The 26389-nt window shown below is 44.7% G+C and overlaps 1 protein-coding gene across 4 annotated transcripts in view; it reads right to left on the reverse strand.

The window, feature by feature from the left end:
- LOC131674440 (inactive rhomboid protein 1) overlaps nucleotides 1-26389 on the reverse strand; it is a 52930-nt gene that overhangs the window by 4305 nt on the left and 22236 nt on the right. For 2 of the 4 annotated variants that reach the window (XM_058953129.1, XM_058953130.1), the window contains exons 3-16: nucleotides 22667-24046; nucleotides 21944-22588; nucleotides 21291-21869; nucleotides 5748-6116; nucleotides 5486-5672; nucleotides 4813-4902; nucleotides 3373-3686; nucleotides 3142-3252; nucleotides 2868-3053; nucleotides 1720-1903; nucleotides 1091-1329; nucleotides 929-953; nucleotides 576-766; nucleotides 39-338 (exon numbers count right to left, since the gene is read on the reverse strand). In XM_058953129.1, coding sequence (XP_058809112.1) covers nucleotides 39-338; nucleotides 576-766; nucleotides 929-953; nucleotides 1091-1329; nucleotides 1720-1903; nucleotides 2868-3053; nucleotides 3142-3252; nucleotides 3373-3686; nucleotides 4813-4902; nucleotides 5486-5672; nucleotides 5748-6116; nucleotides 21291-21869; nucleotides 21944-22588; nucleotides 22667-24015 — 4769 coding nt within the window. In that variant the 5' untranslated portion in view covers nucleotides 24016-24046. Of the gene's footprint in view, nucleotides 1-38; nucleotides 339-575; nucleotides 767-928; nucleotides 957-1090; nucleotides 1330-1719; nucleotides 1904-2867; nucleotides 3054-3141; nucleotides 3253-3372; nucleotides 3687-4812; nucleotides 4903-5485; nucleotides 5673-5747; nucleotides 6117-21290; nucleotides 21870-21943; nucleotides 22589-22666; nucleotides 24047-26389 lie in introns of all 4 variants that reach the window. The other 2 variants (XM_058953132.1, XM_058953131.1) reach the window with 2 other exon arrangements.

Raw genomic sequence — 26389 nt, forward strand, 5'->3', positions numbered from 1 at the left:
GAGTCTCGGAAGAGCTCGGCGAGCAACGCAAGAATTACCCGGCGTGAAGAAACGTGGTGGTGAATAGTCGGTAGAACTGATCGGGCCACTCGGGATTGAGAAACGGTATCATGCCGCAGACGTCGTGGAGGCACTCGACTTGCGAGCACAGCGAGGCCTCCTCGTGAAAGTAGCCGTGCACGAAGTCGCAGTACTCTTTGGTGGTGATCCGACAAGTGCCGTGGATGCCGATGCAGCAAGGGTGGCCGATCACTTCGCACACCATGTGCTCTGCCATTTTGTCCTTGTAACGACCCACCGGGAAATTGGCGTTACCGTGCAAGCTTGACTCCTTGCTCCTGTTGGATGGATACAAATGCTAACTGCCAGTTTCTATTTTTGTCTCGTTTGCCTATTCGGACGATAAGCCCGGGATCTCTCTTATAATCCACGAGCAAACGCGCAGCTTCAGCAATGGGCATTTCCTCGTCGACGGGGATTAATGAGATCATTATTTGCTAGGCACAATAGCATTGACCATCCGGCTTAGCGGGACAAGCAGCTAGCTCTCAGCCTTTGGATTCGCAAACATTTACCTAAAACGCTGGCTGAAAGGATTCATCTTCCGGCAGATTGGCCACTTGGTTATATCGTCGGGCCACTCGTACGGCGCTATACTGGCTGGCGCGTCGCAGAATTTCGGATCAAGACCGCAAACCGAACCGCTGATTCGGCCGCCCGGTCCACTGTCAGCTGGTCCCCATTTCTTCCATGTCGATAACTTGTCCTATTTAACAATATTCGTCATTTAGCCCTTTGCTTTGCATCGCGACAATGAAAATAAACGTAACGTCGGAATATCGAAATTTGTAACGACAGGTGCAAGAAAATAAAAATTGCCAATAAAACTACGATGCATGCACCATTTCAGAAATGTTGTTCTCATTACCGTAGATGTCGAACTCATTCCCCGGACCAGTTGGCGTTAAAAGAGAAGAAAAGACGTTCACATTATCAATATGATCACGATGATGGAATATTCGTTGCGATGTTTTCGAATGACATTAATCTTGGAGAAAAGAAGAATTCTCAAGTCTCATCAAGTATACTCACTGAGCACTCGGTTTTGCTCGACTGCACGCAGCCGGAATCGTCGTTTCTTATGCAACACGCCGTGTCACGCTCCTTTTCCCGCCAGACGTCGATCTCCTTTAGAATTTTTATGTCCCTCCGCATACACGGCGCAAACTTAGCACCCAGGTGTATCAGGTCCGCAGCACGTGGTCCTATCCAAAAGTTGGATGGTTCTTGATATTCGACTTGCTGTAGCGACAAACTGGTCACCAGCACCTGGAATGGTCACGGACGAACGTTTAATGCGCGTAGCGCTATTGCCATGGAGGGAAGGGGAGGGGGAGAGCAACTTCGGTTTGCGAATAAATATACGTATGGGCCCGCGGCAGCGGTCGGTCGAGCGCTCGGAGCAAGCGTTACAGCTCGGTGAGCGCGAATGGCTATTAATTCGGGCGTCCGCGCACACCCAAATGGATTGAATTTCCGAAATTGGCAAAATGAGTAACGGCGTACGCGAGCCAGCAGTCAGATAAAAACAGAAGCGTTCAACGGCACATTGCAACGTGGTATCGCGCGATTTGTCAGCCCGCCGTGAATCCGATTGTGATTTACGCGCGATTGTTCGTCCTCGTTAGCGCGCCACCCCTATTCAGAGAGCCAACTTACCAGGCTTGAGCTGTGATGAAGATCGAAGCCAACCGGTCCAAAGCCGTAGCACGCCAGCGAGATGACAAGAATGAGGACCTGCACGGTCGTGATCCAGTAGGTGAAGTAAGGCCGATGATCGTCGATGTCGTCCAGCTGTCTTCTCACGTCCGGCTGCTGAGCGACGCTTTTACGAAACGACCTCCTACGTGTATCGCCAAACATTTAAGGATCTTCGAGTACGTAAACAGCCGTGCAGTTTGATGGCTGGCATTTGCATCGCGTTTGAGCGACAAATTAAAGAACGGAGGAAGAAAAAAACAAACCTTCTCTACGAATGGCCGCCGCTCTCAAGAGTCAAACGAATAATTAAAGAAGCAAGCAGTAGAGAAACTTGTTTGGTCTGGATTAAACGAAGCGAAAGACCGCGGGAGGAAAAAAGAAGAGGTAGGAAATAAAAAGAAAAGTCGGGCGCGGTCGGAAACGACGAAAGGAGAAAAAAAGGATTATCGGAGTGAGCTACGAACTGGTAATAAATGCACGCCAGTTGAAAAATGAATAATAAGAAAATGGAGTGTAAAATGACGTGTGTGTGCGTGACAAAGACGAGATGTACTAAAAACCGTCCGCCCAAGTAAAGGAGCAAGAGATGAGAGTGGCGTAAAAAGTATGTCACGTGAAGAGAGAGAGAGAGAGAGAATTCGTGCGAGGAAAAGTGGAGCGTCGATTGTGGGAGTAAAACGCAAAAAAGGGGCTAAGTGCCCACCACCCTCTCCCTCCGAAAAAAAAAGTGAGAAAGAGAACGGGCAGGTAGGCAAAAAACGGAGAGAAAGAAACTTTTTTTCTCTCCATCTCATGTTCTGGTCGTCATGATAATAGTATAATCAAATGGAATCAAATATCGTCTTGCAAATTACGTATAGAGAGGTAGAGAAAGAAAGAGAGAGGGGGGGGGGGAGAAAGCGCGCTGTCAAAGCGGCTTTTCATTTCTAAAGCTCCTTTAGAGCCCATTAGGACATGTGCGCCTGCCGGTAACTTTAAAAGCTCCTTATATTATCCTTTTAGTCGCTTTTTTATATTCCCCTTTCTCTCTTTCTTTTTACGTTTGCAGCCTAAAAGGCTAAGGCACAAATATATAGCTGGATGTCTCAATTAAGAAAGAAGCATACCCGAAAAATCGTCCAACAATGCCCATGCCGTATTGCCGCCGGTTGCTATTGTCGAAGACACGGTCGATGGTCGACGGTGAAATTCTCTTGCCTCCGAAAGCTGCCTTTGTTCTCAGGCCAACGTTGTCTGCTATGTGAATCGGGTACACGTGCTCTTGTTGCTGCTGTTGCTGCTCTTGTCGCGATCTGCAAAATAATTAATTCTCTCCGTTAGCTTGACTTTTTGTCGTCGGCGACGTCGCGGAACGAATACTCCGCCTGTACAGCTATGTACCTTAAGATATAATGGTCCCTTGTCGGGATGGCACGAGCTTGTCGTCTCCCTTGTCCGTCGATTGTTACTCGCTCACCGCTTTCCTTATCACTCGCCATCCCCGAAGCGCCCCTGTTTCGAAATAATTGGTCTTGTTCAACCTCCTCTTTCGCTCTCGTGCGCCTTTGACGTTATTGTGTCAACTGTTTTCGCGTTTTCCGACAAAAAGGCATTCGATAACCGAAGACTCACCAAATCCTCGTCAATCCTTCGGCTCCGTCAACGGCAGAAGTGCCAGCCACTGCCGCTGCAGCGGAGGTAGCTCCGTCCTCGACGGTCAAATCCACGGCCTGCAGTTCGTCGGCAAGATCGCCGACGGCCGGTGCCGGCAGAGCTGCTGGCACGGGCGACTTGAAGAAAGTCTCCTCTTCCTCGTCCATGCCAGCATCCGTGATGGCACCCTCGTCGCCGGTCTGCAACTCGTCCGCGTGAACGGCGCTCGGCGGAAAGCTGCGAGACTCGCCAAGGATGGTCGTGTGCTTCGACGGTTGTTGGCGTCGCAGTCTCTGTCGAGCATTTTTGCCAATGAGCAGACGCACAGCTCTGGTATTTGTGCGCGGAGAGACAGCGCGAGAGCCAGAGAGGACTTGTCTTTCTTTTTCTTTATTTTATTTCTTTTTCGGTCGTCGCTGTCGAGCGCCCGTACGTGTGCGCCTCGTACTGGCCACTCCGGCACGTATGCGTAGTTTATAACCGCGGCCAATTTATGGACCATTGCCGCGCTCGCGGCGCTTTATAGGTCTGTTCTTCGGATTTCGCGTGCGCGTCCGGCCGACCGAGAGACTACTCGCGCCACTCGCGAGCAAGAATAACGCTGCTTAACAATAAGCGATTCTCGTAATTTCAACGATCATTTCCTCGGGCACCTCTTCTTACGCGGTCTTTTTTTCGACGTAAGGCCACCGCAACGCCAAGTCATCGATTAACCTACCAGCGGTAAACAACGTACACGCGGGCAATTAGGGCGCAAGGGAGATTTAGTGTCGTCTAGCTGCTGTCGCTCGTTCCTCTCCTCGCAATTGACCTGTTTTCCAAAGCTGATACTACTCGCAAGCTTGCTCGAGTGAGAGAGGCTTGTAAGTTTCGCCTTTAATAAGGAGCAACCCAGCCGACAATGCTGCACGGCGAGCTCGCTGAAACTTTGAAGTTTGCCTAAAGCGAGGCTTCTTTCCAAGAGCCAGAGAGAGCGAGCTAGTTTGGGAGAGTTGCGCACCTCTCCGCGCATTAAAATGCAACGTAACGTACCGCGAGACAGAGAGCGAGGACGAACTCGTCGATCGAACCTTTTCGCGCTCCTGTCGTCTCGCGCGCGACAAGGGCTTTCGGCGTTCTGGCGGAGGCGCACTCTTTTTGCTCGGCCGACGACAGCGCTCCGAACGCTAGTTTCCGCTAAACGTGCGATTGACTCGGGTGACCCCGTCAAAGAAATGCATACACGTAGGTAAGCATGGAAGATCTCTCAAGACGAAAGGGAGCACGCTCATTAAAATCAAAGCTCGGTACCTGTGTGCGCGCGCACGCGCGAAACCTCGTTAGTCTAATGGACGAGCGAGCACGCGATGCAACGCGCTGTACGCGGCTGCTCGCTGAATTTCTCTGAAAAGCGCTGGATATCAAATCCATTATACTTACGTCGACCACATATTGCAGCGCAGATAGTGCCATCCTTGGGACCGAATCTTTCCTCCTTACCGGCCTTTGCCACTTCCTCGATATGACGGACTGCAACAAACACACGAGGCGAGTAGAGAAAGCGGGTCAAGAGATGGTTCGGCGGGCTACACGAAGGGGCTTTTGCACGAGCTGCCGCGCCGAGTAATCACGACTCGCACGCAAAAGAACGAACCAAGCTGGAAGACAAGGGAGAGAGGGAGAGAGAGGAGTCCCTGATGATTAACGTAACCGCTCGACGACCCTAATTTTCACAAAGCCATGCTCCGATTGTGAATTAGAGCTGTTTCTTTGTTTCCTCTTCGCCTCTCGTTCTTCCTTGCCTGCTTTGTTTTGCCTTCTTTGTCGAGCGTGAAAACGCGCGTATCTGCGAGACATGACAACTCCGTTTTGCCCATCGTGCGGCGTGAACAAGAGCTATTTCCTTCGAACAGCCGTGCTCTTTGAAATTATTCGTTTTTATACGATCCTTTTGGACTCCGAAGCATTGACTGATCGTTTTCATTGGAAAATGTCGTTACTTCAAAGCGTCATATTATTTCAAAAATCTACCGGAAGATCGAAATTGGATGGAAAATTAATCGTTATCGCGAGTACTCGGCGCCGAAAGGTCAGAAAATCAGATAGTACTCACATCCGAAATATCCATGGAATCCGGCACGTCCTTGGTAATGTCAGGATCCGGGGCCCTGTACTCCGGCAACAAAGCGCCATACTTCCTCGAAGCCATGCGTCGTCGGCGATCCAGCCACTTTTGCTTCTCGCTCGCCTCGGTCTCCTCGTCCACGCCGAAGAACGTCGCGGTTTCGCGCTTGATGTAACTGCGAAAGCAAGCACACCAGCCGCTGGACGCGCGCTCGAATGGATAAAAAACAAATAGGACAAGACTCGCTCACTTCTTGATGGCCTCGGTCCTGCTCTGGCTCCTCCTGAGCTTGTGGGGCCTGTCGACCGTGGCACTGCCACTGACAGCGGTGCCGCTCGACAGTTGCGGTCTTGGTCCAGCTGGCGCGGAGACGCTTCGCGAGACGTTGGGCATCGAGGAGCCGGTGCACGCCGCCGCCGTCACCGTCGACTGCGTGACCGTGCTCGCGCCGGTTATCGTCGTCGCTGTCGTGGTCGCCGATTCCGCCGGCGTCTCTTGGCTCGCGACCAACGACGGGTAAAGCGCTGCTGCCGCATTTGGTGCGCTTGGCTCGTTGTCCGCGGCACCACTCGCCGAGGCTATCGGCGCGCTTGTCGCGGTTGCGTTCAGCGACGTTTGCCTGCGACAATCGTATTCGCCACTCGGTTAGTTCGCTTACATTTGTTATTCGCGACAAGTCCACATCCCATCGTCGGCAAATGCCGAAAGTAAACGTTGTCCCTGCGCTATCGAAACAGGAAGTAAAAAACAAGTGTCGTGCCCTCTTGATCCGCGCATTCTCAAACGGGGGAGCTTTGAATGTTATCCCAGCGTCTTATCTATTCATGAGCGAACAAGAGGAAAGTTTACCCAACGGCTGTGCTCGTGAGATATGGGTCAGCAAGTTTTTTCGATGCCTGTCAATACTACAGTGATGTTTCTTCGATACAGGATTAGTAAATTGCTCTTATAGCATCAAGTAGCGCCCCCGCGGAAAAGTGCTGTGCGCAGAGGGAAAAGAAGAGTAATTAATAGGAGTCGAGTAGGTCGCGTAGAAAGAGACGTACGCGGAAAATGAATGAAAGAACGCGAGCGCGGGCTCGGATCGACAAAGAGCCAAATGAAAAAGTAATTGAGGCTGAAAGAGACAAAGAAATTGGAATGGAGCTTGAAAAAAAAGAAGAAGGAACCTTGAGCAGATTAAAGTGTACGATAAGTGGGAAAGTAAATATCATTCGCGAATATTCGGCTTTAACGCTTTTCATCTTTTTCTTTTTTCTCTTCGAGCGGTTTGCGGAGATTAAGAAAAGTCGCCTGGACGATGCTGATTTTCGATTTTCACAAAGCGCCAATGTTATGAAATTTTATGAATTTTACGCTCAAAAAATGACGCGATTTTCCCTCAAATTTAACTGATTTTTATTTCATGGACGGAACAACGTTAATATGTCTTACTTTGCGAAGCGACGAGTCAATCAATTGAAAATGTTTAATCAATTGAAATGCAAATAATTATATCAAATGGATGGTTTATCGGTGAATTATATAGATGATCTATCAGCTCGAATCCAATAACATGGATTTCGGTGGAAATTAACATTTTCGGAGATGGCAAATAAAAGGTGCGCGCGTATTTTCAATCATTCGCGCGGCAAAATACTTTCGATTGCGCACACGGCACGTAACGTGGCAATATATGAGCTGCGAACGCCACCGGAAATTAAACCCCCTCGCGCCCCATAGTTGCTTGGATTTATTGGCTGACACGCGCCAGATATTCAGACAGAGGGAGAAGCTTTTTGCGTCGTAGGCTGCAGCTTTTTTGCCTAGCATGTATGCGCCAGCATACGTCCCACGCGCAGCCTGTCTTCGTTAGCCCGGTGGCATGTTGCAGCTATTGAAAAATTAAGATAAACACGCGTAAAATCCTCATGAGCGATATCAGGATTAACGGGCAGTCCTGCTGAAACTGGCAAAAATGTATATCAATCAATTACGCGTTACTCTTCAAAACCACATAATTCCCCATCGCAAATTTTCGAATGTTGTTTTTTTTAGGTATTCTCTACAATTTGTCATTGTCACTTGCTAATTAGCCAAGATACTCTCTCTCTCTCTCTCTCTCTCTCTCTCTCTCTCTCTCTCTCTCTCTCTCTCTCTCTCTCTCTCTCGCGTCTGATATCATGACATATTGTTAGTGCCGTGAATGGTCCAAGGGAAATAAAATACACGCTTTTAATTAAGACGCACCTTGCTTCAAAGAAAGCCGAGAAAATAACCTTGAGACTTGTAACGAACTCCCAAGAGAGCTTTCGCTCGTTCGAGTTTCGCTAATGATCATTAAACTTTCGCGCGCTCGGAAAGTTTTTTTTTTTTAGAGAGAGAAGTCGCCAAATATCATCTAGAGAATGATACCGGCGCCCGAGTCCAAACGATCTAATCGCGCGCGACTTCTCGCGGTGAAAAAGGAAAAAAAACTGAAGACAAAGCTCTTCTTTCTTTGTTTTCTATGCACGTCAAAGCAGATATATACTACAAAAGAGATTTCTTTTTCGATACGTATATTTTCTTGTCGATCGCGTTTTTTTTTTTTTCTTTTCTTTCTTTTATTTGTCGTCAGAGAAAGAAAATTCGATACCGCGCCAAATATGGACGTGTGTACGGATTCAACTTCCATTTTTGTTCATCCCGGGTTTTGTTCTGCATGCATGTCTCCCGACACTGCCAAAACATATGACGTGGATGCAAAAGTTGAATTGGGTGCGGGTATATAAATTTTTTTTATTTGCTGATTTTGGAGCGAGGTGACATTTATCAATGAATATGCTGTTCGATTGGGGGATTTGATCTAGAACGAAAGTTTCGGAAAAAGGAAAAAAAGGAGGCCTCCTCGAAAAGTGTATTTGGCTACAAGTGGGGAATGGTAGATTGTCTCTCTCATAGTCCATTGATATAAGTATCCTTTAGTCCTTTAGCCGAAGAAAAGGGAAGTTAAAGCAATACCCAGGATAAATAAACCTTCATTTCTTCGAATCTCGGGAGTATACGCTTCACAGAAGGAAAAAGGAAAACAAAGGAAAAGGAGAGAAATTCCATTTTACGAGCGGAGAGAGAGAGAGAGAGAGAGAGAGAGTAGAGAGAGAGCTAGAGGGACCGTACCGAATAACTAAATTCGTAGCGCATATAAAAGAAGGCCTTTCGGCTTTCGAATCACGCGCCAGTCAGCTTCCTCCGCTCTGAGATAAAAAAAGACTCGACAATCTGTCCTTATTACCCTTTTCGTTCATTCTTTCTTTTTTTTTTTGCCGAAGCGGAAAAGCGCGGAAAATTGGTTATTTAGAGATTGAAGGGGAAGAGAGAGAGAGAGAGAGAGAGAGAGAGAGAGAGAGAGAGAGACAAAAAGGGAGTTACTGGGAAATGGTTTATTATCGGTTTTCTCTCTTTCTCTCTCACTACAGTTTCCTGATCCATTATGGGCGCGAGATAGCGTGCGAGTGCGCGGGTATCGATTTATCCCCGTCTTTTATTGCATTCTCCGCAGACGAATCTTCCGCTTTCGGCGGCGCTGGTCTGTCATCTTTTTCATGAGCTTTGTTTCTGACATTAGACGCGAGAGAGATTTACGCTCGGACGACAATTTTGATTGGTACTTGGGCGAATTCCGCGTTGAATGCGGTGGCTTGGCAACCGCCTAAAAATCCATTTTGTATTCAAACGATACTCCAAATTGGCGCTTACACTCGAATGTTTGCTTATTTCATCGGGTCCCGTGCCAAATTTCATCTCGTTTGTTCATCTCGTTTGATCAAATCCAAAGCGAAATTCAAAAGTTCTATTCTGGTGCACCGCAAAATGAGCGCTAAGTTCATTAATTTCGAATGTCAGTTACCAGTTTGACGAATGAAAAGCAGGTTGCCGAAGCTGCAAATTAAAAGGAAAAAGCCAAACGTTCAAATAAATTTATTCATCTTGTTTGTCATTTAAAATGCTAATTACTAGACATCCCAAGAATCTTTCCGACGGGCACGGAAAAAATTGATGAATTAAGCTCGCGAACAACTTGAGAGACCTAAGCGACCCAAACATTGAACTGTCCAAAGTACAAGACCGAGCACGACGGCTCGCATACGCCACATTATTATCATGAAGTAAGAGAAAAACAGCGATACGAGATATGCAAGAGGGATGGTAAAGAAATTCCCTGCAAACGGCATGCCACGAGCCGCGAGAGAGTGAAATGGCTGTGCGAGCGGTGGGCGGCGATTGACCCCGGCTTCGTGACCTGACCCGTCGTTCGGCAATTCTCGGCAAGCTCGCCTCGGTAAAGCTCGTGTTTCGACCCGTCGCTGTCGTCGTCCCGCCGTCGCCGCGCGCGCAGCCATGAGCCGTTAGCAACAGTTGACGATGCGTCGATATGTATATTCTTCCAGCCTACCCCCCTTTCTAACGATTATTCTTGTACGTTATTCCCTCTCCGCTTGACCGTTTCGCCTCCTTATTTTCGTTAATTTTCTGCTCTGGCCGAACCCTCGTACTGCTTGTCCGCGATGGACGAGCTTACGAAAGAGTGGCTAACCCAGTTGTGGAGCGGTCGTGTCATTTTTTCTTTTTCCACGGGACTTGCTGGCCTGGAAAACTCGTCGGACGTTCAATGATCGTGACTTTTTTCTTTCCATTCCCGAAAATTAGATCAACCATGCGGCAATTGAACGTATCGCGCTGCTTTTCTAAGAAGGGCGCAGGATGAACTGCGACACGCCTCGAAAAATTTTCCCCTTTGATGGCTCAAGTGAACGTAATTTTCAAGTGTCTCGTTCGTATTTATACTCGAGTATCAAAAGAAAAATCTAGCGAGAATATATGCGCGCGAGACGATCGTTAAGCCCGCGAGAAAATAAAGTGGGTAAATGCACGAAGCTTCGCATAAATCGGCGTCTTGGGAACAAAGAGCAAACTTTTTTATTCGTCTTCGTTGGAATTAGATTGAATATTTAGCAGAGCACGTTCTCGAGCCAGTTCTCCGATTTATTGTTTCGCGATTGGGATCAAACAACAAATATTTCCAGAAAGACAAGTATAACCCGCGCGGGTCGAGTATTTTTGTCGAGAAATACGAGGTGGGCGATCCTTCTTAACCTTCGTTCGACACACTCGTACTCCTGTCTGACCGTGCCTGCATCGTCGAATTTCAAAAAAATCCCCACACACCGTGACAAAATTTATCGCTAGATTATTAAGCTTCTCGCTCGATATTTCATTAGCTGTATTTTCAAAAAAAACAAAGAAAAAAACGTAATATTTCGAGCCTTACATAAAGCGTTTATTTAACACGAACTCTAGGCTCACAAGGGCCAACAGAAGGTAACAGGAGCAGCAGTAGAGGGCGCGGAAATTGCGTTAACTCGTTGAGTTAATAAAACTTAGCCGCTGCCGTCGTCGTGTCGTTTCGGTATAATAGCGTTGAAAGTCATCCCATCGAATTTCTTACTTTTTTTCCCTATCTAGGTCGGCAGACACGAGCAGGAGTAATTACACGCACATCTTTCTTTTTTTTTCTTTTTTTTCATTCCCCCGCGCAGCTTGTGAAAATTAAAAATCAAGCCGTGCGCGATGGGAGGTCAGCCGCGATGAAAAGCTTCTTCTCTTCCCGCGCGAAATGTGCCTCTTTTAATATTCTCCCTGTGTATAGCTTGCACTGCACGGCATAATCCCACCTTTCTCTCTCCCCTTCTCCTCCTCCCCCTCTCTCGTTTGTTCAATCTTCTGCGAGTGCGAAATCTTTCCTTTTTTTGTTCGAAGATTAGATTTTTTTAGTGGAAAAATATCGACGGTTAATTAAAAAAGCCTTCCGCTTTGCCCGACGGGTCCACGAAACTCATTGAAAAGTAAAGCTCTCCATTCAGCCGCGCAGCAGTGGATTGGAAAGAGCATTCGGAAAAATATTCACAGCTTTTGGGGGAAAAATTCCGCGGGAACGCACGCGGCGTCGAATCGGAGAGGAAAATGAAATTTTCCGGCTGCAAAGAAGCTAAAATAATGTTGAAAGCGATGTGTATAGCAAGCTCTTTGTTTTCGTGTCTGCTACACGCGCGGCTCGATTATCCGTCGGTTAACCGCTCTTCCGGAAGCCCCGCTAATCAGCCCTCTCCTCAAACCGTGTGTATCTATAAGGGGCTTGCCTGGATCTAAAGCATATCGATTGTGTGCCTATATCTCTCCGTTCTCTTCGTTTTTCTTTTTCTTTTTTAAGTATCGAACAATCGCTACTTTTATATCGAATCCGATAGGCTTGAATATAGTCGCCGTTCCTCTTTCGCCAGAGAGCTTTCTCAAGAAAGAAAGGCCAAACATTTCATTGAACTCTGGCTTTTATTTTAATTTGGCTAAAAAATATGGTTTTTAATCCGTGTAAAACCTGTGTTGTTATTTTTAACAACACTCCATTACTAGAAAGTTCCGACACAAATTTTCATCATTTCGCAATAATAGTAATAAGAACGTTTTATATATATTTATGCAAAACTCATAATATATTAAATTCCACTTCACTCGGAGCAGAGAGTGGAATGTTATGAAAATTCAGCTCGCTTTTCGAAAAAAAACGTACAACAGTGATATTTCGAATAAAGCTCTCGCGTGTAACCATAGAAGTTAGGATTCTCTAATAGCGCCTACGGTGGACTAGTCCAGTAACGGTAAATGTGAAAACTTCAGTTAATAAGTAGGTAGGTATAGTGAAACCTTTTTTATTTACTTTAATATTGCTTTTTAGCGATGTCCTTTCTTAGCATTTAAAGGAAACTGTAAAGTCTTACTTTTCTTTAAAAAATGCTAGGACCTGAAAATTCACAACGAATAAAAGCAAGCCCAGAAAAAATCAAAATAAATAGAAATTATGAAGAAAAATATACCCAGGATAAAATTTTTCAACTGCATTATAGCTTATGAAAATTCCAGAGTGGTTGTGAATTTTAAATTCCATCTTTTAAAGTTATGCGTATAAGCAAATACTTCGTATACGAAACATGAGCCGTCAACTTTGCCCGGCAATTTTTCAAATCATCGTAAAAAGTTGTACGTAACATCAAATTAATTAATGTTTAACTGGTTTCCACGACTGAAAAATTATTAGCTATACCGCGAAGGGAATTTCATAAGCTTTTTCGCTCTCGGAAAGCTCGGAGAGAGTGAAAAGTAAATCCGTAACCTACTTTAGCAATTCGCGCGAGCGCTAGCAGCTATATAATTCCCTTACTATAAAATAAAATAACCGTGGCGTAACGATTGAAAAAACAAAAGAGAGATTCTCCAGAAATGCAGTGATAATTCGCTAAGTCCATAATTGAAATTAGCCGGGAAAATGTTCGTTCCGAGGTTTCCGGAATTATTAATATTTGTGCATGCAGATCGGACAAAAGACAAGAAAGAGAGAATGCCTCTTACGTTATACGGATATTTCAGATGCCATTTCTAAGGTAATTAGCAGCAAGCCAAGCTTTCGGGGGAGGGTTCGAGAGAGTTATGCGAGTGAGAGAATTCCTCTTGAGGTCGAATCACCGACGCGCCTGTTCGATCTCTATACCTACTTTGCCGATCGTATCGCGATATTAAAATAACCAGCGAAGCGAAAAAAAAAACGCACGACAGAGAGAATTTACGATGCGCACGAGAGAATAAAGACGATGCAAGCTTTTCCTTCTTTATAAGCCCTCGAACGGGCGCGTCTCTTGATTTACGAGAAATACGCGCGGGGCTAGATATATTTCTATCTTCTTGGCGACGACGAGTGCGATTTGTTGCTGACCCGCGAAAAATCCATAGCGTGATTCTCCCGTCTTCGCGACCTCGAACCAATGCGTATTACGTTAGCGATCGAAAGAGGAACGATTGACTGTGCTTTACCCCATTCGTTCGGTATTTCGAAGAACAAAAGACAATTGGATTCCATTTGCTGTGCGTGTGGGCGCGCGCGCGAGAGAGAAACATTTTTTCCGTCGTCTACTTTTTTTTATTCTATTCAAGCTCCATTGTAATGAAAAATTGTGCTCTTTGCTTTTCAATTCGAACAAAGCATTGAATAGAGCTTATAGAAACTATTATTTCTTAATATTTCCATTGGCGTTTTGTTTCACCGATCAATCGAATCCTCGTAAAATCAGTTTGCGAATAAAATGACTCAAAATCTCTCTCTGTCATCATATGGCTGGCTCGAAAGTTCACGAAAAGTGCACACCCTCAAAGAGCCTCTAAAAGCGTCGCTGGCAGAGAGAGAAAACGAGCAAACAGGAAAACACCTTCGTGTATATGTGTAACGCTTGAAATTCCACGTCCGACTGGACACCGAGTTCGACTACTTCGACGAGTCAATATTGCTTTCGTCTTCCTCTGCTGCCTACTGAAGCTCGCTTCCACGGAAACGGAAATTCCTATCGATACACATACCCGCTGACGAAAATCCGTAGTTTATAATTGAATATAACTACTGTGTCATCGATACGTAACATGATTCAATTTCACGTTAGCATTGGTAATTAATTCGGAATCCACGGTCAATCAATAAAACTAATTGTACACATGAAAAATTGTCTTACTTTTGTTCTTGAAATATAACGCGAAGAAATACTAAAAAAAATACTAAATTGCTAAAAGGATCGCTTTTTCTTTAATTTTTAGTCAAAATCCGTTCAAGAACACTCATAAACTTATCCGTTTCATTAGTGTCCAGTTCTTACGTCGTGCTGTATCCTATATTCGACGCCCATGAGCATATTTATATCCATTCTAAGCAAGAGTGGATATACACGCTTGTCGTAAATTTTCTTTAAAAAATAATAGAAAGTAGAAAAGTCGCCGAGCCGAGTAGAGGCATACATTTGCCGCGCAGAGGATTCGCTAATTACGGCGAGTTCAATCGTAAACAACGACTCGACTTATATACACACACACACACACACACACACACACATACATGTGTGTGTGTATAGAGCTGAGAATTTGCTATCGAGCACTGCACGTATTTGGAAAATTATCGATATTGAGCTTTAATTTTTCTGTGGCTTTAATTACATGAACTGGGAAAACAGTGCAGTCAAGAAATAAATCTCGCAAGTTTCGGAAGCAACAACGACAATGATAATAAATTAAAAAAGTTGAAACAAACGTTGATTTGTGCTTACCGAGCGACGTACAGAAAGGACAATTTTTTTTTTAATTTTTGGACAAAGATCTGTAAAGTCAGCTCTTCTCCTCGCGGAAAGTACACGGCTGTTATGTCAGATTGAACTGCCTCTATCAAGTGACGTAAATGACTTTGATTAATTCACTTTAACCTAGGCTGTATTGAGAAGATCGGATCTATGTATAGGTGAAATTAATCGCGTGAATTTAAAGTGCATTTCTGGGTAAAAAACCTCACTTTCAATGATGCAAATTCGCAAGATTCATTCTTATGCGCGGAAACGGAGGGAGACAGAGAAAGAAGAGAGAGAGAGAGAGAGAGAGAGAGAGAGAGAGAGAGAGAGAGAGAGAGAGAGAGGAAAATACTTTATGTAAAAAGCGGTAAAAAAAGTGAAGACTCGCTCATCAGACGAGGGAGAAAAGAGGAAGCACCCATAAAGGGGCCGGGAAAGACTTCTTTCTCGTGCAAACGATCATAAAACTTAGGCGGCTTTTGCAACGTCAAAGTTGGCGCGCAACTTTTCGCCCATCCCTATACACATTTTCACCCTCGCTGAAAGATTCAACGGCGCCACTGCTTGGTGTATTTCGAACATTACATTTTGCAAAGAGAGATTATGGGTGTACATTTTTGTTCGATTTGATCCATTTACTTTGCTCGATGGACGAAAATACAGAAAAATATTGATAACTCTTCCTCTCTACTTTCCTGTTTTCTATGGATTCTGATGAAAAATAAATGCCACTTTTTTTAGTTAGTGAAAGGCTACATTTCGGAGATTAAAACGAATCCGTTTATATGAAATCTTGCATGAATGTTACCTACAGCTATATCCTTTTGAACATTTCATTTGCTTTCAACGCCCATAAAAAGGAAATCAAACAACCTGTTTATTAAGTGAAAATATTCGGCAGATTATATATATATATATAATTAACTCAAAAATAATCTCAAACGAAATTCCAATTCCAGATCCAGTAACAATCGGAACAAACTATCGGAAAAATTCCACGATATATATCTAACGAAATTTCTCGATTTAAATTCCGGAATGTTGCATTGACTCGATGTAAGATAAACAAACTGCGCGAAATTCGTGTAATCAGTTTCCAAAGGTCTATAAAACAAAAAAAGGAAACTTTCGAGATGTGTTTGCGCAACCAAAGGGGAGCGAACGAAAAGTTGCTGCAACTAAAAACTAATCTTTACAGCGATTTTTCATTCGCTCCCCTTTGACGACGGCAATTTGGCTGAAACTATCGACTGTCGGTGTGTCACATGCATGCATGAAATTTTCAACGCGCCAAGCTGCTCGTAATAGCGTTTCCTACAATGACGTAAAGACCCATGATTGCTTCTATGTGACGTGCAGTAAACTGCATTTCGTTAAATATTGATATTTCCGCCGATGATCGCGAAGAGAGAAAAAAAAGCAAAATTCGTTCGGTCTTTATATAGGAAGGCGACGATTCGATTATATGGCGCGCTAGTTGACGCGGAGGATGGGTTATCGGGCTTTCGCACGCGCTGCTGCCCACGTCAAACAGACCTGAAATTGCCTGATTGCTCCCTCGGGGATTTTCTCTATCGTTTGCCTCGACCCGCCTTCCTTCCTCCTTTTTTTCCTGCGCTCTTCTCGCTTTGGCGAACGATCATTTTGCTTTATTTTCCGGCGGCGTGTACGGAAGAAGAAATTGCCGCGATTTGTTATTTATAAAATATTATGGAATTGCTGATCAATTATGTATTTCGAATTTTCTTGCTGACCACGCGCTGGATATTTACTTGCTGATTGATTGCTCGTTTATTAATTATATAGACGTACTTTATGTTTTCTTGGAATTGAAAATCCACGCAAGACTGTTTTCCCTTGGCTAAATTAAATCAGCATCGTCGTTTATCGGCCGGTAATTTGAATTTTCTCCAGTTCGTCCTCCAATTATAATTGGTATTTTTACTTGTTTAAAGCATATTGCACATGTGAGGAATATGCGTTGAATGTATTATGAACAAATTAACAGCGAATTGTTTGCCCATACATTATATGTCAAGAATGATTCATTTCAAACATAAAGATGACACGTAAAGAAAAAGTCGGTTTTTATTTACAATTTTCTTGAAACACAAATATGTACCTACATTACAAAAAGAATTTGTTACGTCCTTAAAAGCCAACATTCGTCATTTAGAAAAATATATGCAGAAATTGCTTATTTTAAAAGTATATGTTACCCTGGATCCAATTTTCCTCAGAATGAGTAACGTCTTTATTAAAATCCAATACATTTTCTTGCTTTCAATTGATAAACGAATCAATGAAATAATAAGAAGTACTAGCAAAAATAGGGCAATGTTATTTTCATTTTGAGATCAGTTTGGAGTTTTTTATTTTTACCGCCAAATTACGCTCTATTTTGAAAATTTTCCTATTTTAAGAACTTTTTTTTATCATGTTACCTTAAAAACTCTCTCTCCTAACGAGAAACCTATTCTATCAACTAGCAATTTATCCCAAGTTTTTCTTTTCGCGCAGTCTCTAATACACTATACATATATTCCCTCTCTCGCCCTCTTCTTCAAGTTCTCCAAAACTATCTAGCGCGTGTAAATCAGTCTTACGTGAGGTGTGCGGAAATGGATCACCGTTTCAGCGGAATAGATCAACGTTAGCTGCTGTACTATACGTACTCGCGTCGAGCGAAATGGCGATAAACAAGAAGCTGTTATTCCTTTCTTGGAGAACTTACATTGTTGCTGCATGTATTCTACGAAGAAGGCACGAGGAGCTACACGATCACTTTGTCGGCCGGCCAGCGCAAAAACACCTTACAGCGCATGAGCGACTATTATTTTTGATGAATTTTCGGTTCAAACGTGAACAAGCGCAGCGTTGCGCACGCGCACTGCCACACGTGCTCACGACGTCGCCAAGATAACGCCCAGTGTGAGAAAGCAACGCTCCCGTCGGCAGAGTATCGTCCAGATAAAGAAAACTACCTGCGCACTGATCGCGACCAACGCTCGTCGGAAAAAAACAATGCGCACTTCGCAAATTACGTCCTTGTTCGAAGCTAAACCACGCCCACTGACGCACATATGTGCACTGCGTGCGCGACCCTATACGAATAAATGCCAGAACAAAGAACTGCCACGAAAGATAAAAAAAGAGCGGTAACGCGGAGAGGAGGTTAGGACTGGAGCGTCGCTTTTGGAGAGATACGATACAAAACTGCAGCGAAGCAGCTGTTGGCGGTATAGCATCAATGTGCGCGACTGGTGGAGAGGGGAGAAGAGTGAAAGGCACGCACGAGATTGTGTTATTTCGGAGTTGGGAGACCTCAAATACCTGTGACGAAGTTATCATGCCTGACTTTTTCTCTCTCCAAAGTTGTCTACCTTTGACGTGGTTTTGTAGCGTATAAACTGTACAGTGGAATTTGCGCGACGTTAATCAATTCGCTTTGTGGGCGTAATAAAGTTCGGGAGCTCGGCTCGCTTTTGCACTGTGATACGACCTCGTGATGTATTGTTTATACGATTCAGATGAATGGCAATGTTCAGCACTGACAAATTTGCCAAACGAATTAACAATGACAACAATATAGTGTGCTACGTTTGAATAACTACCGAACGTTTTCCGATCGAAAACTAAGATATTTATTTACAATTTATTAAAACAAATGTAATGGTAATCAAACGGAATCTCAGATTCTCAGAAAACGGAATCTTAAAAGGAGAAGTAAATGCCAGTAGTACGCGAGTGCGTAGGAAGCCGAATGATATCGACCGCACAAGGAAAGCGTCATCGCAGTTACATCATCGTGCGAAAAATAGAATTACAAAGGCTACGTATATGACAATGGAAGGCTCATACTTGACACATAGTCGCAGACGATGCTTATCTCTTTTCGCGTGAAATTTTCACAAGACATGTTAATACTGCAAGTGAAAACTTTTGGCACGACATGCTAGTGAATATTCTTTTTTTTTGTCGACCACTCTTATCCTACATTTTGCGACGAGACGATGCCAAGTTTCTTATCTCGAGAGAAAAAAGAAAGAGCGAGAGTGTTGTCAAAGTATCAGAAAACAATCGAAGCGTCGGTTTTATTTTATATCTCTTTTTTTTGCGATTCACTCAAAGATTGTTTACTTTTTCATTACAGCGCACTTGAGTATACTTTTTTCCAAGAGTTTGTGTAAATTTTCATTTCGCTATGAACACTCTTCCAACTCTTACTAATAATGGTTTTACGCCTTCAGTATAGGTACACCATGAAATTGAGAAACATCTCATTTATAATGTATACAAAATTGAAAATATCTTGAGCGCCTTTAACGTCAAAATGAGAGGAAAAAAAACGTAGTCATTTTCATTTTTAATATAGACGATTCTGCGGATCTGCCGTAATTCAAATTTTTCCGTCGGAAAAATGTTTCATATATGAAAAATCCGAGCGTAAAAAGTACGATGAAGTTAATTGAGAGCTTGAAAAGCGCTCTTGTATTTCGAGAAAGTGAGTACTTTGTTAAAGTTACGATATTAAAAATACCATGATTCTCAATTAACAGGCAAAATGTAAAAAAATGGAAGGAAAGACACCATTAACCTATCATCACGCAATGTCATAAATTGACTTGAAATTCTCTTTTTTTCTGCTTTTACGTAGGAAAAAAGGCGTCGAGCGGCCCCATCGATGCTTTTCTCGACCCAATGAATTCTGGCGTCTCCCCCTGCATTTTACTGCAGTTTTACGGCGGAGACGTTGCCACGTTCGAGTTTTACGAGCTTTTTCTTCCCTTTGCGCTTTCAGCTTGTGTATGTGCGTGTGTGTTGTTGTTGTTGTTGTTTCCACAATATACAAGCCTTTATCTTCACTCGCGAAGGAGACGAAAGTAAATAGTAAGGATCGACTACACGGCAAAATTAAGTGTGCTTTAATAATGTAGCTTGATGATGAGCAGGAAATGTAGGCTTTTGTTGATTGAAACCCTGAGGTTTCGATTATGGTCTTGAATCGATTGATGCTACCATATAACGTATCAACTATAGTTGGATTAGCCTATTTTAATGAAATCGGACATTAACATAAATTCAGTCTTCCAAAATCACAAATATTTGTTTGTAATGGCTCGAAAAAAAATGCAATGCTTCAAATAACATTTATCAGATACATTGAATATTTAATAAAGATCAACATCTCCAAAGGCTTCATTTTCCGAAAGTCATGAACATCCTTACGTGTTTGAATAGTTGTGATAAAAACATCGTCTGCTTTCATTCTAATCTACTCGAATCGTCAGAAAAACAATCTTGACATCCCTTCGAAACAAAGAAACGTAATTCCCATCATAAAATAAGTCTAAAAACAAATAAACAATTAATCCAACCATCCTTAATCTTCAACGCTTTAACCGTTGTACAGATACGCCAAAGTCATTTCCCAGGGTTTAGCATACCAAGAGCAATAGCAAAGGAAGCAGCGTCTAATTTGAGTGGCGTGCTGGGCGTCATTCGCAGAGAGAGAGAGAGAGAGAGAGAGAGAGAGAGAGAGAGAGAGAGAGAGAGAGAGAGAGAGAGAGACAGACAGACAGACGCGATATCGTGCGCGCGTCCGCCGGAAAGGACTTGCTCCCTCCTCTACATATATATCGTGACGTCTACAGGACATACAGCCATTATACGAAAAGCCGGACAATGAACAGAACGATCCATTCTGTTATAATTACACGCTAAGCAAATTTCGCGCTCGTACAGAGTCAGCGTTCACTTTACAACTTTTTTATGTCTTTTGTTTGTTTTCTAATCTCGACAAAGGTAAAAAGAGATGCACGAAGTTGAATCGACAAAGCTCTCTCTTTCTCTCACGGGAGCGCGTGTTAGTATATAAACAACATTTATCCACTAATTAAGGCCACATACCGCCGCCGACCTCTCTTCCATTCTAATTCGCAAGGCTTTATTACAGGCGAGCACGCGTGCATTACAACGGATAAGCATGACTACCTCTCTCCTAATTTCGTCTGGTTTGCGGGGTTTAAGCGGTCGAGCGTGACTCTCTCTCTCTCTTACTTGACTGCTTTGTGAACTTATCAAGCGCTCCTGCGTTCTTATCCTATATGTATATCAAATTAATTTTCCCTTGACCCGTGCTCGAATGGATTTGAAATTTTTATGTTTTAACTGGTCGCCGTGTGCACGTGTACATTGTCCGCTGACGAGCTCGCGCCGACAGTGAAATTTGTAATAGTTGTTTGTATAAAGAATCTGCTCGAATGGACGCTGATTGAAGGGTATTAAATAGTTGCAAGCTATGCACAAAAGATATTCGGCTCATATAAAGTTACAAGAATTCGTTAAGCTTCCACTTTCACTTGACGCGCTCTATATATACACCTGCAATTTTACCTACGCTTATATATATATACGCGGTGCTCACATTCTAGTTTAATTCGAAATTTTCGTTGCCGTGCAAACGAGGAAGGAAATCCTCTTGCCATGAATATTACAGCACAATAGTTATACATGCTTCGCTGCTGATAGTTATATATCCCTCTCTTCTCGAAATTTTGTTGTGCATAAATCCAGGAAGATTTCGCAAATAGAAAGATATTTTGCAAAGAGCCACAGCTTACCAAGACGTTTGCGCAGCCTGTTGAGGAATAGTGCAAGTCAGTGCACCAGCTGGAATGGATCGTCTGACAGGTTGACAACACGATAACTGAGCTGCCCTTTGAGATGAATTCGCAGCTTCGGAACAGCACGCCGGCTGTTGCTGTTGCTGCTGTTGTTGGGATTGCTGCTGTTGCTGCTGATGGCGCGGTGTACTCGCCGCAGCCGCATTGACGGAAAAGTCACTAGGATTCGCGCACACCTTGGACCTGAACAGTGGCGAGGTCGCAAAACCATCTCTCTGCGCAGAAGTCGAGCTACTCGTACTGCTTGAGCCGGGACTTCCACCGACTCTACCAGGCGAATGGTAAGCCAAGGTACGAAATCTAAAGTGACTTTGGTGACCGGTATACGAATAACCGGTGGCTGCCGTTGGTGGTAGCCGATAGTGATGATGAAAACCCAAGTCACGACGTATATACGAGTCGCCGGGATCCGTGGGCGGAACGTAACGATCGGCTGGCGTGTGTGGACCTGGCGGTACGTAACGCTCCACGTACCTGTCCGGGTAGAGCACTTCCGGCGGCGGCTGTGGCACGTATCTAACGAACAAACCACAATCGCAATGTTGCACTGTCGCAATTAAGGTAGGATGTCTTTGAACATTTTTATTTACCTTTCTACAGGCGTATGTGCCGTTGGTGGTACGTAAGATCCAGCTGAGGACACGTAGCTTCTATCCGAGGCACCGGACGAAATAGAGGCGCACGAGCTACCGATACGTCCAGTAGTATTGTACCTGTCCTTGGGTTTTGGCAGCGATAGATACTTGTCGGCATTGGAGTAACGATCAGTCGTGGTACAATGGTACCTGTCGGAACCCGTAGTCTGAAAGCGCGCGTCACCGCCAAACCTATCGATAGCGTAACGTTCGCTGAAAGCTTGTTCGCTCGACGACAACAGATTGTCGTAGCTACCACGCTCCGGGTAACTCTGCAACGTTTTCGATGACAGCTGATGATGATACTTGTCGGCACCGCTGGGTACTGTTGACGACTGTTTGGAAGACTGCTGCTGCGAATAACAGTTGGCTGAGTGTACAGCCCCGGACGGGTTCGCCGCGATGCTATCGGGCGTGGGCGACAGCGTTGTATAACGCGACGACGACGACGACGACGTCGTCGACGACTGATCGCTGCTCTCCGAGTGCCCGGTGCCATTGTCGATCCCTACGTGATGCTGTCCGCGGACTGTTGTTTCCGTTAACGACGGTGAGGAGCAGGACGACAATAGCCGCTCCGTTGACGAGCTCGACGAGTACCTATAGAAGATGCGCAGGGAACATAGAGAATATTTGAATAACGCGCGGAATATAACGATTGTTGCTTGCGCAACTCACCTGGCTATCTCAGCAGCGTTTTGTCGAGCATCGTGGTGCGAGGCAGAGCTAGCCGACAAGTATCTGTCGTTGGCAGCAACAAATCTGTCGCTTGGTCTACTTTGAGAGTATCTCTGCATGGCCAAGTCATTGAATCTGTCGCTGCTGGTCGCCCCTGTGACGTACCTCTGGGGGTTGGAGTTGGTCGACGTTGCGTCTTGATAGCCCTGGAATCGGCTGGTGAATTCCGCCGGCGAGGTCCTACTGTCCGCGTACTTTTGACATGCCGCTTCGATAGCCCGATCCGTCGAGTACCGCCTACTGATTGCCTCGTTATTAGCCGAAGACGACGCCGACGACGCACCGAGTATTCTTTCGCTGGACGCATACCTCTGATGCGCCCCTTCTGGATTCGCCGAGGCCGACAAATATCTGTCGCTGACGTAGCCGTAACGCGAGTCGTGGTGGTGGCTACTCGTCGGCTGTGACGATGCGTAGCGCTCGTGCAACGGCGAGTCTTTGAGATATCCGCTCGATTTGCCACCGGCAGCTGCTGGATTACTACCGCTGCTGGCGAATCTTTCGGGCACTGGGGCGTGTATCGGCGACGACGAGAGCAAACGCTCGGCCGAGGACAATCCAGCGTAACGTACGGAGCCGAGTACCGGCGAGGAGAGCAGTCGCTCGGCAGCGTAACGCTGCTGTTCTTTGGATTCGCCGCTGGCGTCCAGCAGTCGCTCGGTCGTGGAAGCGTAACGTTGCTGTTGCTCTGCAGCAGCAGCAGCAGCAGTCTTGCTCGTCGCGCTACTGACGTTGGAGTAGAGCTCTCGGGCCGCTGCGTTGTTCGTGGCATTGGCGGACAGAAGGCGATCAGCAGTAACAGCGTAGTCGGTAGCCAGAGATTGCGAGGAGGCATACTTGTCGGCGGCGCTCGGCGACAGCGGTGGCGGTGGTACGAAGCGGTCGTTCGCTGGTGCCGGTGACGGTGGTGACGGGAACGTTTCTGCTGAAAATGATGGCTGACTGGTGTTGCTGCCGCTGTTGTTACTCGCCGATGCGGATGACGACGACGACGCAGCGGCAGCGAGAACGACACTCGTGTTCGCGTATTCACTTTGCTGCTGCTTTTGAGAGCGTTCGTACACCCGGTAATCCGACTGCCGGCTCGACTGTTCGCTCGCGTCGGCGAAACGCGAGAACCGAAGCGTTGCGCTCGAGGCTGCTGGATGCTCGTTACCGCTCGAGATTGACACCGAAGCTCCATGACGCGGTGATGCGCCTGACGATTGCTGCTGCTGCTGTTGGCCATATTGAGCGCTTTGATGCAACAGGAGACGTTCTCTTCGGCCACAGTCATCGTCTGTCGGCATCCTGCTGGCCCGGGGCCCGCTGTCAGGACATCTGAAGCAAGATTAGTTAACCGTTATGCAACTAAATTTTTTCTTTCCACTTTCAATATTACAAGTCGCACAACAGTCTGGCGGACTATGTCGGGGGAGCTTTCGTATTTTGCGAGCAATAGCGGCAGTCCAATAACAAGCGCGAAAATCTAGCATCGAAAAATTAAAAATTACAGACACGTACGAGCGCAGCGATAAAAGCCATTAGCCGCGTCGGTTTCGGCTGGGGCGGCTCGTTTAACCGAAAATTCGAGACGAGGATAAAAAACGGACGAACGAACAAACCGACGGACACACACACACACACACACACACACACACACACACACACACACACACACACACACACACACACACACACACACACACACACACACACACATGAGAGAGAGAGAGAGAATGAGGCAGTTGCTGCTGCTGTACTACGCCAATGAAATGCATTGGCTTGCTTATAATCGAGTGCAAATTAATATCGTTTAAAGCCTCAAAACCGCAACTTATCCGCATAAGGTTTACCAATGCGCGCCTATATTTTTGTTTTTTTAAACGCATCTGTGACGCTTTTTAACTGTTTATTTATTTTTTCTTTCCGTCGGTTAAAATTTCAAATCATCAACGTACAATTTATTCTCAACGCTTGTTTCTCGCTTTTTGGTCGTCCAGCCACGCGCTAAAAAGCGAGGAAATAGACTCGGTTTAATGGCTCTTTTGAAATATGCGATTCGTGCCTACCACGTTCCACCTTTTTTTCTTCCTCTCTCTTTCCTTTACCGCGACAATTTATGTACTCTGTTTGCTTTTAATTACCTGCACGACTGTTCTTTACGTATAAAAGTTGAGAAGGTCGAATACTCGTCGGGGGATTATGTTTGGGAATGGAAAATTGTATCTTTTTCTCTTTCTCTCGTGAGACTATTAATAGATTTTTGCTCCGCAAATGCGCGGCTGTACTTTGCAAAGGCCATTTAGCTTTTTTTGATGTTTGATTCGACTTTTTCCCAGAATGCAGAGGGAAACATAGACATACATACTTTTATGAATAGCTGGCCCCGTTTGACCCAGCTAGCCTTTTTTTAAATTACGACGAATGACTTCGCGATGATTATATGACGACTTGATGACTTGTCATAGAACAAGAAGATTTGTTTCTGAGGAGCCTGGTAAAAATAAGATAAAGGTCGCTCAGCACATTTTCTTTCAAGAAATATGTAGTAAATTTTCTGAAAATTGCCTTTTTATCAATTCAGTGGAATAGCTAATGTTCACTGAAATTCTCTATTTAAATACAAATTATCTCTGAGGACTTAAAATCACTCTTTGTTTTTCAATTTCGCGTATATTCTAAAATCAAGGGACATTACAAAAGCGACTTTTCCTGGTCATTACGTGGAGCACGCATCGAAGATTATCCGCTCAACTGGTACTCAGACGAGAGAGAGAGAGAGAGAGAGAGAAAGAAACAGCAGGGTCGCTGCCTCGCTTTCGCAAACGCAATTACGTGCAGAATTTGAAGGGAGACGATCGCATTAAAGGGGAGCTCGCTTATCGGCACGAGTTTACTCGGAAAATAAGATTTTCCAAAATGTCGCCCACTTAGTCTCTCCTGAAATAAATGTTAACATTTTTTAATTCAAGAGGAAGAGTAAATATTGCAGTAACAATAATTGAAAAATTTTCATTAGTACGCAAACTTAAAAATCTGGAAATAACTTTAAATTTGCAAGTGTCTTTCCGCGAGCTCATTAGATCTATGAAAGCTGCTTTTATCGCAGTCGCAATTGAATGAAAATTGAATGAAAACGACCAATTAATTTCAGAATAGGCTCGCTCGCTTTTACATTGCCGAAACTTGAAAGACATGGGCACAAATGAAAGCGCAGCATTGTCTTTTATCCATGAAAGTCGAACAATAAATTCGCATTATTCATTCATAAGGGTTTTTGAAAAGGAAAGTCAATGACTTCCTAGGTCAAATCCATGGGAACAAAAGCGCCAGAAAAATAAACTTCGAGAAAAGCAAACTCCGCAAGGCGTAATGACGAGGAAATGGATGGAACGATTTATGGAGAGAGTGAACCCTACTATATATTTATCGATCAGTTTTCCAAACAAAGCACACGAAAACGACATCTCGGAATCGTATTATTCTTATCAGAACTTTTATAGTTTTTCACTCGTCCATTGGGCACGTAGTTCCCTTTAAAGTACATTAATTCACCCTTTACACTCGAACAGATTGAGAACACAAAGAAAACAAAAGAAAAAAGCATTGGTCACGGTGTATTCTTCGCAAAAAGCTTCGTCAGTGAAACGAGACGTTTATAACGGCACGCCTCATCGATGC

Source organism: Phymastichus coffea, unplaced genomic scaffold (assembly GCF_024137745.1).
Source record: "Phymastichus coffea isolate CEN01 unplaced genomic scaffold, Cenicafe_Pcof_1.1 PCOF00243, whole genome shotgun sequence".
Classification (NCBI taxonomy): domain Eukaryota; kingdom Metazoa; phylum Arthropoda; class Insecta; order Hymenoptera; family Eulophidae; genus Phymastichus; species Phymastichus coffea.